General features: G+C 43.9%; 2 protein-coding genes across 2 annotated transcripts; one reads left to right on the top strand and one right to left on the bottom strand.

Moving 5' to 3' along the window:
• Window positions 1-925: 925 nt before the first annotated feature.
• Window positions 926-5873, bottom strand: LOC111522518 (prostaglandin E synthase 3-like). The gene is made up of 3 exons (XM_023186616.1): window positions 5837-5873; window positions 1220-1610; window positions 926-1118 (listed from the first exon to the last, which is right to left on the bottom strand). Exons 1-3 carry the CDS (start codon window positions 5871-5873, stop codon window positions 926-928), a joined length of 621 nt encoding a protein of 206 aa, XP_023042384.1.
• RNASE10 (ribonuclease A family member 10 (inactive)) lies at window positions 2746-6562 on the top strand. Its single transcript, XM_023186666.2, has 2 exons — window positions 2746-2807; window positions 5892-6562. The coding sequence occupies exon 2, from the start codon at window positions 5897-5899 to the stop codon at window positions 6542-6544; it is 648 nt and encodes a 215-aa protein (XP_023042434.1). The 5' UTR covers window positions 2746-2807; window positions 5892-5896; the 3' UTR covers window positions 6545-6562.
• Window positions 6563-12376: the final 5814 nt, after the last annotated feature.

Raw genomic sequence — 12376 nt, 5'->3', positions numbered from 1 at the left:
GTCAAACAATACCAAACGTATAGACTTCAAAAACCATCTAAGTTAGGGCATTCTCTAGTTTTAGCTAAGATATACCTGGAACACTGACAAGTGATCACTTACATAGAATAATGTGAAGTAAATTTTTTTAAAAATAAATTTTAGTGGAACAATCCTGAAGGGTAACACCAGAGGAATAGCAGGTTACCAATAAGGTGTCAGCCAATTTGTTCCAGCCACTTTTGAATCCATGTTCTATAATCTATTTAGTTCTCTTTTCCTAAGCTGAGCGCTTCCTATCATGTCAGTATCTATGTTATGAAGAAAAGGAGACTTAGGTGAGATGTTTTTATTTATCACAACAGCTGCATCAATTGCCTAGGACCTCAACAGCTTCATGAAAGTCTGGGAAATGTTCATGCATAAGGTTATTGCCTTAGCTGACTTAAAATTGCCCCATACATGGCCGGAGGCGGTGGCTCAAGCCTGTAATCCCAGCACTTTGGGAGGCCAAGATGGGCGGATCAGGAGGTCAGGAGATGGAAATCATCCTGGCTAACACGGCGAAACCCCGTCTCTACTAAAAAATACGAAAAACTAGCCGGGGGTGCCTGTAGTCTCAGCTACTCCTGAGGCTGAGGCAGGAGAATGGGGTAAACCCGGGAGGTGGAGCTTGCAGTGAGCTGAGATCTGGCCACTGCACTCCAGCCCGGGTGACAGAGCAAGACTCCGTCTCAAAAACAAAAAACAAAAAACAAAAATAATTGCCCCATACAATGGTACATATCAACCCTTAGTGAACCCTTTTAAAAAAACAGCTTGAAAAACGGGTTAAAGTAGGCAAATACCGCATCTGCCTTTACAGCTATCAACTCAGGAATTCTCTCAATTACGAAATCTTGCAGAGTTCTTTTTCTTTCTCAAATCCAAGTGATGACAATATTCCTTACTCCAGATCTGGCATTTTTTCATCATCACTGTCTTGTGAATCATCATCTGCTCTACCTACTTCTGGTAAATCTACATCCTCATCACCACCCACGTTGTTCATTATCTCAGAGAAACGATCAAAACTAGACATGTCTTCATCTGAATCATCTTCCCAGTCTTCCCAATTATTGAAGTCGACACTAAGCTCCAATTAAGCTTTGCCCTTTATTTTGTTAACCTTGGCCATGACTGGCCAGATTTTCCTTTTCGTAAACAACATAAAATTGATCTGTCCGTTCTTTTATGCTTGGAATCATTTGGGTCAATATAGTGAAAAAGATCAATTCCATTTAAATGCTTAAAATTATCACTTCCTCCGAGACACCTGAACGTAAGTTTGGATTTTTCAAAATTTACATTAACATCCTTACTGTCTTCAACACAAAATTCAATGAAGACATAGTCCCTTCGATGGTACCACTTTGCAGAAGCAGGCTGCACTGTGAACGGGGCAGGGAGACGGGCGAACGGGTGGACGCGCCTCTCTGGCGGCGGCTGCTGCTGGGGAGTCCACTTCTCTCCAGTGGCGACTCCGCGTTTTCTCCCCGTTTGCGGCCTCTTCTCGCTTCCCTCAGGCGACAGCGGCAGCGGCGGGCTCGACCTCGGTCCCCAGAACGCACCGCGCGGAAAGAGCGGCTCCTCTGGTCGGGGAGAAGAGGAAAGTGTCTCCAGGGTGATTTTAAAAATATTATGTCATAATGTCAATTTTTGCTAAAGAAGTGAAGCTTAGGATCAACATTGTAACCCTCCTGGTTTTATTCACCCAGACTATATATAGAGACTGATAAGGATAGTGCTGCTTTGGATAGTCTCCTATCTAGGGCTAAATGATCAGATTTGCAAAATCTGGATATTCTTTTTTTTTTTTTTTTTTGAGACGGAGTCTTGCTCTGTCGCCCGGGCTGGAGTGCAGTGGCCGGCTCTCAGCTCACTACAGGCTCCGCCTCCCGGGTTTACGCCATTCTCCTGCCTCAGCCTCCGGAGTAGCTGGGACTACAGACGCCCACCACCTCGCCCGGCTAGTTTTTTGTATTTTTAGTAGAGACGGGGTTTCACCGTGTTAGCCAGGATGGTCTCGATCTCCTGACCTTGTGATCCGCCCGTCACAGCCTCCCAAAGTGCTGGGATTACAGGCTTGAGCCACCGCGCCCGGCTAATCTGGATATTCTTATGGGAATGTGGTTATTGGCTGGGGGAATGGAAAGAGGGAGTAGAGAGTGAACAACTGGATAAAGGTATAGGTAAAGATATGTGAAAACTCATGATTGACTCAAATACTCTAAATCTTGTCATAATACACTTGTAAAGTGTGAAAAGCAAAATAATTATGTTGGAGAGATGGCCAAATAAAGGCCAAAGATCTTGACACTGCAGAAATTATAGGAGAGGATTAAAGGAAGTACATGTGTACATGTAGCAAATGCAAGAAAAGACTAAACTTGAAATTCATGCACAAGGTCAGGCTGCATAAACCACAGGATAGTGGGTGTAACTCAGCAGCAGAACAACTGATCCGTGAAACAAAACTGTCTGCAATTTCCCAGGCTGGAGACATTTCCTGTCTTGGATGTCTGGATCTGTCTCAGTGCCCAGACAGCCTCACTTCAAAGTGTTTATGGGAATTGGCTGAGTGTGTTTGCTCAGTGCTAGGCGGAGGAAGTGAAAACGGGGGTGGGTTTAGGAAGTAAGTGTGTTTAAGAGCACGTGGACCACCAGAAGATAACCACTTTTCTTCAGAGTAGCAGCCAGGGCACTGCTCACGAAGAAGGAAACCCTGGGAGGGAAGAACTTGGGGAACGAGAGGACACAAGAATCTCTGCAGCTTCTTAGGTATGTAGGTAAGTCAGAGGTGTTGGGTGCCTCAAGAAACAACATGGAGCTGCTCTCTCTTTTTAAAAATAAATACTTTTCGCCTGTAGTCCCAGCTACTTGGGAGGCTGAGGCAGGAGAATGGCGTAAATCCGGGAGGCGGAGCTTGCAGTGAGCTGAGATCCGGCCACTGCACTCCAGCCTGGGCGACAGAGCCAGACTCCATCTCAAAAAAAATAAAATAAAATAAAATAAAATAAAATAAAATAAAATAAATAAAAATAAATAAATACTTTTTAAAAAATATTTTCAACTTTACAGAAAAATTGGAATAATAATTCAGGGAACTCATGAATATTCTTTATCCAGATACATTATTGTTTTAAACTTCCCTTATTTATTTATTTAGAGATAGATTCTCACTCCAGTTGCCCAGGTTGGGGTGTAGCAGTTGGATCATGGCTCACTGCAGCCTCAACTTCCTGGGCTCAAACCATCCTCCCACCTCAACCTTCCGGGTACCTGGGACGACAGACACACGCCACCATGCCAGGCTAATTTTTTTGTATTTTTTGTAGAGACAGGGTTTCACCATGTTGCCCAGGCTGGTCTCAAACTCCAGGGCTCAAGTGATCTGCCTGCCTCAGTCTCCCAAAGTACTGGAATTGCAGGCATGAGCCACTGTGCCCAGGCTCCCCTGTTTATTTTTTATCATTTTCTTTCTCTTTCTGTAAACACACACATGTATACACATCCATATATCTATATTCTGAAGCATTCGAGAGTATATTGCATACGTTGTGCTCTTTTCCTCCTTAATATTTCAGTGTGCATCTGCTAAGAAGAAGGATCTTTTCTTAAATAATCAAGGTACAGTTTTACATTCAGTATATCAAACACATATATACAGTGGTTCTCCCTACCCAGTTTCAGTTACCCATGGTCAACTATGGTCTGAAAATATTAAATGGCAAATTCTAGAAATAAACAATTCATAATTTAAAGTTGCATGATGTTTAAGTAATGTGATGAAATCTCTCACTGTCTCACTGCATCCTACCTGGGATGTGAAGCATCCCTTTGTCCGGTGTATCCATGTTGTAGACACCACCCAGCCATTAGCGACTTAGTATCCGTTATCAGATGCACCATCAAGGTATCTCAGTGCTTGTGTTCACGTAACCCTTATCTTACCTAATAATAGCCCCAAAGTGCAAGAATGATGATGCTGGCAATTCAGATATTCAAAAAGAACCCGTAAAGTGCTCCCTTTAAGTGAAAAGGTGAAAGTTTCTCAACTTAATAAGGAAAGGGGGGGAAGCATATGCTGCAATTGGTAAAATCTACAGTAAGAAAGAATTTTTATCTGCAAAATTTTGAACAGTACATTGTTATAATTGTTCTATTTTATTAGTTGTTAATATACATTGTCTAATTTATAAATTAAACTTATGTAGATATGTATGTATAGGAAGAAAACAGTGCATGTAGGGCTTTAGACATTCACTGGGGTCATGGAACATATTCCCTGTGGATAAGGGGGACTGCCATAATACTCTTATCTACTACAGAGATTATAATTTTATCAATTGCCTCAATAATGTTCTTCATAGCAATTTTTTTTTTTTAAATTCTGGCAGGGAATGTCTCTCTTTGTTAAGGGGATGAGACTGGCCTAGCAGGACAAAGATACATGCTCAGCTCTCCTTAGGATCTTTTTTTTTTTTTTTTTGAGACAGAATCTCATTCCATCACACAGGCTGTAGTGCAGTGGCACCATCTTGGCCTTCTACCTGGTTCAAGCAATTCTCATGCCTCAGCCTCCCGAGTGGCTGGGACTACAGGTGTGTGGCACCATGCCGGCTAATTTTTGTATTTTTAGTAGAGATGGGGTTTCACCATGTCGGCCAGGTTGGTCTTGAACTCCTAACTTCAGGTGATCCACCTGCCTGGGCCTCCCAAAGTGCTGGGATTACAGGTATGAGCCACCAAGCCTGGCCTCCTTATGATCTTTATGAGTAAGGGAACCCCCAGCAGGTCAATTGTTTGATTTTCTTTGGTTTCATTCTTATTCCATTTCTTCCCTGAGAGTACAAAGCTAATCAGCAAGACTACCCAGGTGTTAAGAGATCTTTAGTAGTGGAAGGAATCTGTCTTGACAAGATACAGCTTCAGCAGGGGCCTGAGATGTAAAATTGGACATCTTCCCTCCAGCCTCAGCTTAGGAGTAAGAATGGACTGTGGTACTTTTTCTATTCCTTTTTATCTTTTGTGGGGAAGGTGGGTAGCAAGAAGAGTAATAGATACTTGAATGAGCAAAAGCAAATTTGGGATAAAAATAAAGAGCTGGTATTCTGTGGTAAATCTAGTCCTATATTGAGAATAAGACTTTCTACAAGAATTTCCCTAAAGGAGAGTGTGACACTGTACATACTTGTCTTCTCAATCATTCTCTGGTTATTTGGAACAAATTTCTGTTTAAGAATCAATTGATGTCAGGAGCATGGTGGCTCACACTTGTAATCTCAGCACTTTGACCAAAGTGGGATGATTAATTGACCCCAGGAGTTCGAGACCAACCTGGGCAACATAGCAAGACTCGTTCCAAAAAAAAAAAAAGAGCTGGGCATGGTAGTGTGTGCCTGTGAACCCAGCTACTTGGGAGGCTGAAGCAGGAGGATCACTTGACCCTGGGAGATTGAGGCTTCAGTGAGCTATGATGGTGCCACTGTACTCCAGTCTGGGTGACAGAGCAAGACCCTGTCTCAAAAAGGAAAAAAAAAAAAAAAAAAGAATCAGTTGATGTCAACTTTCCTCACTGATTTACCATATGTAAATTACCCCAGAACTGCTTCCCCTGGTCATCTTCCTAGTCTTCAAGAGAAGGAACATGAGGAAACTTCCACATTTTATTACACAGCAACAGGGAATGTGGTGGGGAGGAACAAGAGAAATGGGAAAGGAAAGAGGTATCACTGCCTTGAAGAGGGTAATGTGGAGAAGGGAGAGGAGACCCCAAATACAATGCTGTAGGGCTTAGGGAGACTACAGTCTCTACTAGAGCCAATTTTCATCTCAAAGTCACGTTCTTCCATTTCCCGCTTCCTCTCCAGGCAAAATGAAGCTGAATCTGGTGCAGATCTTTTTCATGTTGCTGATGCTACTGCTGGGCCTGGGGATGGGCCTGGGGCTGGGGCTTCAAATGGCTGCAGCAGTCTTGGAGGAGAGTGATCAACCGCTCAATGAATTTTGGTCCAGTGACTCACAGGACAAAGCTGAGGCCACTGAGGAGGGAGAGGGCACCCAAACCACAGAAACGCTGGTGCTTAGCAACAAAGAAGTAGTGCAACCTGGCTGGCCAGAAGATCCCATCCTCAATGAAGATGAGGTTGGAGGAAACCAGATGCTCAGAGCCTCAGCTCTCTTTCAGAGCAACAAAGACTATCTTAGACTTGACCAGACAGATAGAGAATGCAATGATATGATGGCACACAAGATGAAGGAGCCCAATCAGAGCTGCATAGCCCAGTATGCATTCATCCACGAGGATCTAAACACAATCAAAGCTGTCTGTAACAGTCCTGTCATTGCCTGTGAGCTCAAGGGGGGAAAATGTCACAAAAGCTCCCGACCTTTTGATTTGACATTGTGCGAGCTGTCCAAACCAGACCAGGTCACTCCTAACTGCAATTACCTAACTTCTGTTATAAAAAAGCACATTATGATAACCTGTAATGACGTGAAACTCCAGTTACCAACTGGATAATGAAGCAACTCATCATCTTTTTACTCTTCACCTTCTCCTGTTCCTCTTCCTTTTTTACTTCTTCTTCCTCATGTAGTTCTCCTGGTCATAGGCATTACGCATATGTAATTCTTCCTTGCCTTGTGGGTCACCCAACTTGCATTTTGTTCCTAGGATTACCGATGGTAGAATAAGGTGATGATGCCTCGTTTCTCTCATCTCTCCGTCTCTCCTTTCCCTTACCCTGGAAAGGAGTAAGTGAAGAGCTGCTGTAGTCCCTACTGTAGTCCTGGCCATCGATTTGTCTGCTTTTCTAAGTTTGTCTCTGGATGTGGACTGGAAGAGTTTAGTGTATCCTTTACCCATGTTCTTCCCTGCTACCCACCCTGAGCCTCTACAACAATCACATAACACTCTTGGGTTTTGCACAACTACACTTCTCTGTTGTGGATGCAGTTAAAGTGATTCTATCTGTGATGGCTTCTGGAGGACCATGTGGATCAGGCTTCCTTTTCTAAGCTTGCAAAAATTTAGGGACTAGGTTTGGGGGTCTGCTGGGGAGGTGGTGTGGTGCTGTAGACCAAGATAGAACATGGGCTGGAGCAAGGATAGAACTCTTTTTTCTTGACCCTTCACTGCCCTTTTCTCTTTCTTCCCATCTTTCACTACCAGCCTCCTTGCTTTGCTTCTTGTTTTTATCTCTTACCTTTGCTTTTGTCCTTTGCTTCTTTTCTTCCTTTGTTTTTCCTGTTCTCCTTTTCTTTCTTTTTTTTTTTTTTTTTTTTTTTTTTGAGACAGAGTTTCACTCTGGTTGCCCAGACTAGAGTGCAATGGCTCGATCTCGGCTCACCGCAACCTCAGCCTCCCGGGTTCAAGCAATTCTCCTGCCTCAGCTTCTCGAGTAGCTGGGATTACAGGCATGCGCCACCATGCCCAGCTAATTTTGTATTTTTAATAGAGTCGGGGTTTCTCATGTTGGCCAGGCTGGTCTCGAACTCCCAACCTCAGGTGATCCACCCACCTCAGCCTCCCAAAGTGCTGGGATTAAAGGTGTGAGTCACTGCACCCAGCCTCTCCCTTTCCTCTTCTTTTTCTTTTTGGGCCTTCCCTTCTCTTTATCTGGATCCTTTTAGAGATTCAGTTAGCCGATACAGATCACTTATGCTATGTTGGTCCTATAGTCAGTCATGTAAGCAGATGTTAGTCCTATAGTCAGAGTCTGGCACAGGGGTTTGGAAGAGGGTGGGTCAAGAGAGTGAGAAAAAGAGAGAGGAAAAGAGAGAGAGAGAAAGTGAGAGTGAGCAATCTTTTGAATTATGTCCAGAAGCAGAACAGTGCTCATATTAGGTGCCCAGTAGATGTGGAATGAATGGGATGAGAGACAGTCTTTTTCTCATTTAGCATTATTTCCACTTTCTTGCTCTAAAGAACAAGAAAGTTGGTGAAAGAATAATTTCAGCAGAGAAGGTATCACAATCAAGGAGAAGAAAAGCTGTGTGGCTGGATACATAGAAGATGCAAGTGGCTGCCCTCAGCCTATTTCCTCTAAATTCAAATGAGAAATAGTGTAGTTAGTCATGCTTAGGGAGGAGAGGAATCTGAGAACATAGCTGTAAGGATTCACCGTGTGACTGGATTTTGAGATTTCCTTCCCCTAGAGTTTTTCTCTGCTTCACATTCCTAGACTATTACAGACCCAAGTCAGGGACATACATAAATGGGAGACTGAAGGGAAGAACGATTTGCTTTACTCTGACCTGGCTTGCATTTTCCTGTTCTTTCTTTCTTTATTCTCCAGTTTACTTTATTCTTCCTGTTTTCACAGACAGGCAACCACTCTAGTATCCTCCTAGACTTCGCTGATTCAATATATCCCTTATACCTCTGACTCACTTCCAGCAATAACCTCTTAGGAACAGTGTTGTCTCCCAAGTAATTCTAATAATAGTGAACAGGAAGTGTGTCTCCATCTGTGGGCTACCCTGATGTTTTAGAGGTGGTGATGAAGTGGTGAAAGGTGATGACTCAGCCAAGGCAGATTCCTGAGGGCGAATCCCTGTCTGGGGAAAGAGACAAAAGATTATCTAAGGCAAGGGAGAAAAAAATGAGAAATGGGATGGGAAGAGGGGAAGAAGAATAGGTGTCAGAGAAAATCGGCCATGTTAGTGATCTGTCTGCTAGGTAAACCAAGGATTTAGGAATGAAATGTGAAAGGTCTCCATTGTATGGAGTGAATTATCAAGAGAATGGAATTAGCCAGGGAGTAAAGCCTATATTCTGTAGTATTCCGATGTGGCTCCATCCTCTTCAGGTTCCCTCCAGCTTCTCTCCCTAAGGGTTCCAGCACTGTTTGATGAGTATGCTCATCTCCTCCAGGTCTTCACTTTGTGCAAATCTCAGTGGTCATGTGTTTTTTTGTTTTGTTTTGTTTTTGTTTTTCTGTTTAATCTGACCATGTAGACTATCTCAGGAAAGCAATTTACAAAATACAGGCCTCTAGTGGCTCAAGCAGGAAAATATAGCTTCCATGGCTCATAATAGGGTGACAAGGCATTGTGGGACCTCCCTCCCAGGGACAGAAAATTAACTCACTGTAGCTCAAATTCTGCCTCATTCACGGGACTGTTGCCAAGTCTTCTAATTCCAATGTCGCTTCCTCTCTATACTTCCAGGATCTATGTTGAGCCCATGTGACAGATCCTCAGTCCCTTATCTACAGTACCCAAATCTCTAAAGTTCTGAAAACGGAAAGTTTTTTTCAAAGTGGCCCCAAAACTCATTTAGATATGACACCTGACTAGACTGACAATGTGAGGCTATTTATCTTCTTTATTTATGCTATGTGACCATTACATATTTCACTGTGGTAATATCACTGTGTTTTGTTATGAGTAGGCCCTTCTAAGAGTGTGTTAGTCATGTATGATATAAACATACACACTGTAACATACAATGGTGCTTTTTAAAATCTGAAAATGTTGGCCAAAATGCATTGGCCCCAAAAGTTTCAAGTAAGAAATTGTGGGATCTATATATAGTTATTTAATTAGCCCTTAATTAATTTGAGTATACCATATATGATCCTAGTTAGGCCACTAGCATCTTTGTGGAAGGATCTGTATTATAAGTTTCTTTTGTATTCTTCTTTGACACATTTATTAATCAATGACTATCTACTTATTGGCCAAGGGATGTCTCCTCTGCTGTTTGGAAGACACTCAAATATTGTCTTCAGAACACTCTGTACAAGTTTTTGGTCAGGTGTGGTGGCTTATGCCTGTAATCCTAACACTTTGGGAGGCTGACGTGGGAAGAATACTTGAGCCCAGGAGTTCAGGACCAGCCTGGGGAACACAGGGAGACCTCATCTCTACAAAAAATATAAAAATTAGCCAGGCATGGTGGCACATGCCTGTGATCCCAGCTATTTGGGAGGTTAAGATGGGAAGATTGCATGAACCCTAGAGATTAAGGATGCACTGAGCTATGATTGCACCACTGCAGTCCAGCCTGGGTGACAGATTGAGACCCTGTCTCAAAAAAAAAAAATGTGTTTTAAGTTGTTCTGAACTTTGCTGCTTATTAACATTACTGGCCAGGCGTGGTGGCTCACGCCTGTAATCCCAACACTTTGGGAGTCCGAGGCAGGTGGATCACCTGAGGTCAGGATTTCAAGACCAGCCTGGCCAACATGGCAAAATCCCATCTCTACTAAAAATACAAAAATTAGCCCGGCATGGTGGCGCAAGCCTGTAGTCCCAGCTACTTGGGAAGCTGAGACAGGAGAATCATTTGAACCTGGGAGGTGGAGATTGCAGTGAGCCAAGATCATGCCATTGCACTCCAGCCTGGGCGACAGACCAAGACTGTGTCTCAAAACAAGCAAACAAACAAACAACAACAAAACATTACCTTGGGGAGTTTAAATTTTTTTTAATTAAAAACAATTCCAGGGCCCTCTTCTAGCAATATTGGTTTAATTAGTCTGAGTTGGAGCCTAGACATCAGGTGGGGTCCAGGCATCTTGGAGCCTACCAGTTTTTCTGTGAATTAATGTTTCAAAACTGTTAACAAAGATGTTGAACTGCTCGGGTTATTAACTAATCTGATGTGGTGTGCTGTAGGAGAAAAGAACCAATTCTTGGGATAAATGTGAGAATATCTCAGCTTTGCCCCTCGAAAAAAACCAGTTGTGACTCTGGGAATTGCCCTCAGCTCTCAGAATCTGAGGTTTCTTATCAGTAAAATTAGATAATGATCATACCTACTTTATAGGGTTGTTGTGAGGATTAGATGAGATTGAACAGCCCACGGTAGGGTTCAATGAATGGCAGCTGCATTTGGTGGTGATGTTGCAGGGCTTATTGCCCATGGCATTTTGACGGAGTCCTTCTGGAAGCAGCACTAGAACACGAAGGGCAAGACCGTCAGCACAGGTTTGAGTTTCAGGTTGTTGGCAGTATGTGGATATGTGGGATCTTACTAAATTTCATTCCTTGGATGGCCACAAAATTTATATTCTAGGGCCAGTAGAGTCCTTAGACTTGAGCAAGCAGGGCCACTGCCTCAGGGCTCCCCTATACTTTGGAGTGCCTTCCACATAGGAAGTTCCCCCACTACAGTATCTGGGACTGGCTGAGGCTCCCCTGCTACAGTATCTGGGACTGGCTGAGGCCAGCAGCTATGTGGTTAGGGTGCTCTGAGCTTAGCCTAGGACTGGTGTGGGCCCAGGTCCCATTTCTCCCCTTTGGAGCACTGTTTCCCCACTGCCATGTGTGATCAACTAGGTGCCACAAAAGAGTTCTGAGACTTGGTCAGGCAGGTGGCTTATGCCTGTAATCCCAACACTTTGGGAGGCCGAGGTGGGTGGATCACCTGAGGTCAGGAGTTCGAGACCGTGCTGGCTAACGTGGTGAAACCACGTCTCTACTAAAAATACACACACAAAAAAATGCTGGACGTGGTGGCGGATGCCTGTAATCTCAGCTACTTGGGAGGCTGAGGCAGGAGAATTGCTTGGACCTGGAAGGCAGAGGTTACAGTGAGCAGAGATCTCACCACTCCTCTCCAGCCTGGGTGATGGAGTGAGGAGGCTCTGTCTCAAAAAAAAAGAGTTCTTAGACTTACACCTAAGAGGGTCCTTCTGGGGCCCTAAGGCCAGGGCCTGGTTCCAGGAGGGTGGCCTGGTAAATGGATTTCTCCTTCTGGCTGGTGTGGTATTTTTTTGTGTGTGAGATCACCAGAGCGGACCATCAGAAAGGTGCTGACACTTGATTTTGGATGATTCAAATATATCCTGGACACAGGATGAATCTAGGACTCTGGGCCACCGGTGACCATTTACTACTGATCTTAAGGCTTGAGCTGCATGTGTGGAGGCTTTTGCTGTTTTGCTGGCTTTTGCTAATTCTGGTCTACAGCACCCAGGGGTAGTAGCAGTACATGTTTCTTACCCTGTGAACTCCCTATTGCTGGCACCCAAACAGTTACTCCATCCCTTTTGCAAGATACATACCATGTGGAGGTGGGGAGTGACTACTCCTGTCTTCTGTAAGGATTTTGAGACTCTTGCTCCTCAGTGCCAATGAGGAATTTCTTCTTCTTTTTTTTTTTTTTTTTTTGAGAGGGAGTCTCGCTCTATCGCCCGGGCTGGAGTACAGTGGCACCATCTCGGCTCATTGCAACCCCTGCCTCCCAGGTTCAAGCAATTCACTGGCCTTGTCCTCCCAAATAGCTGGGGTTACAGGCACATGCCTGGCATGTACAGCTGGACATGACACCATGCCTGGCTAATTTTTGTATTTTTAGTAGAGACGGGGTTTCACCATGTCTGTATGTGGATACATGCAGGCC

Source organism: Piliocolobus tephrosceles, chromosome 6 (genome assembly GCF_002776525.5).
Source record: "Piliocolobus tephrosceles isolate RC106 chromosome 6, ASM277652v3, whole genome shotgun sequence".
Classification (NCBI taxonomy): Eukaryota; Metazoa; Chordata; class Mammalia; order Primates; family Cercopithecidae; genus Piliocolobus; species Piliocolobus tephrosceles.
This window is presented reverse-complemented; position numbering and strand designations above follow the sequence as displayed.

What these genes read in the sequence shown, in the direction of transcription:
- RNASE10 (XM_023186666.2), top strand. Translation starts at nt 5,897, where the DNA reads ATGAAGCTGAATCTGGTGCAGATCTTTTTCATGTTGCTGATGCTACTG.
- LOC111522518 (XM_023186616.1), bottom strand. Translation starts at nt 5,873, where the DNA reads ATGGAAGAACGTGACTTTGAGATGAAAATTGGCTCTA. An exon ending in TGAGATGAAAATTGGCTCTA is followed by an intron (nt 1,611 to 5,836) that starts GTAGAGACTGTA and finishes CTCCCCGACCAG; the next exon opens with AGGAGCCGCTCTTTCCGCGC. An exon ending in TATATTGACCCAAATGATTC is followed by an intron (nt 1,119 to 1,219) that starts CAAGCATAAAAG and finishes CAAAGCTTAATT; the next exon opens with GGAGCTTAGTGTCGACTTCA.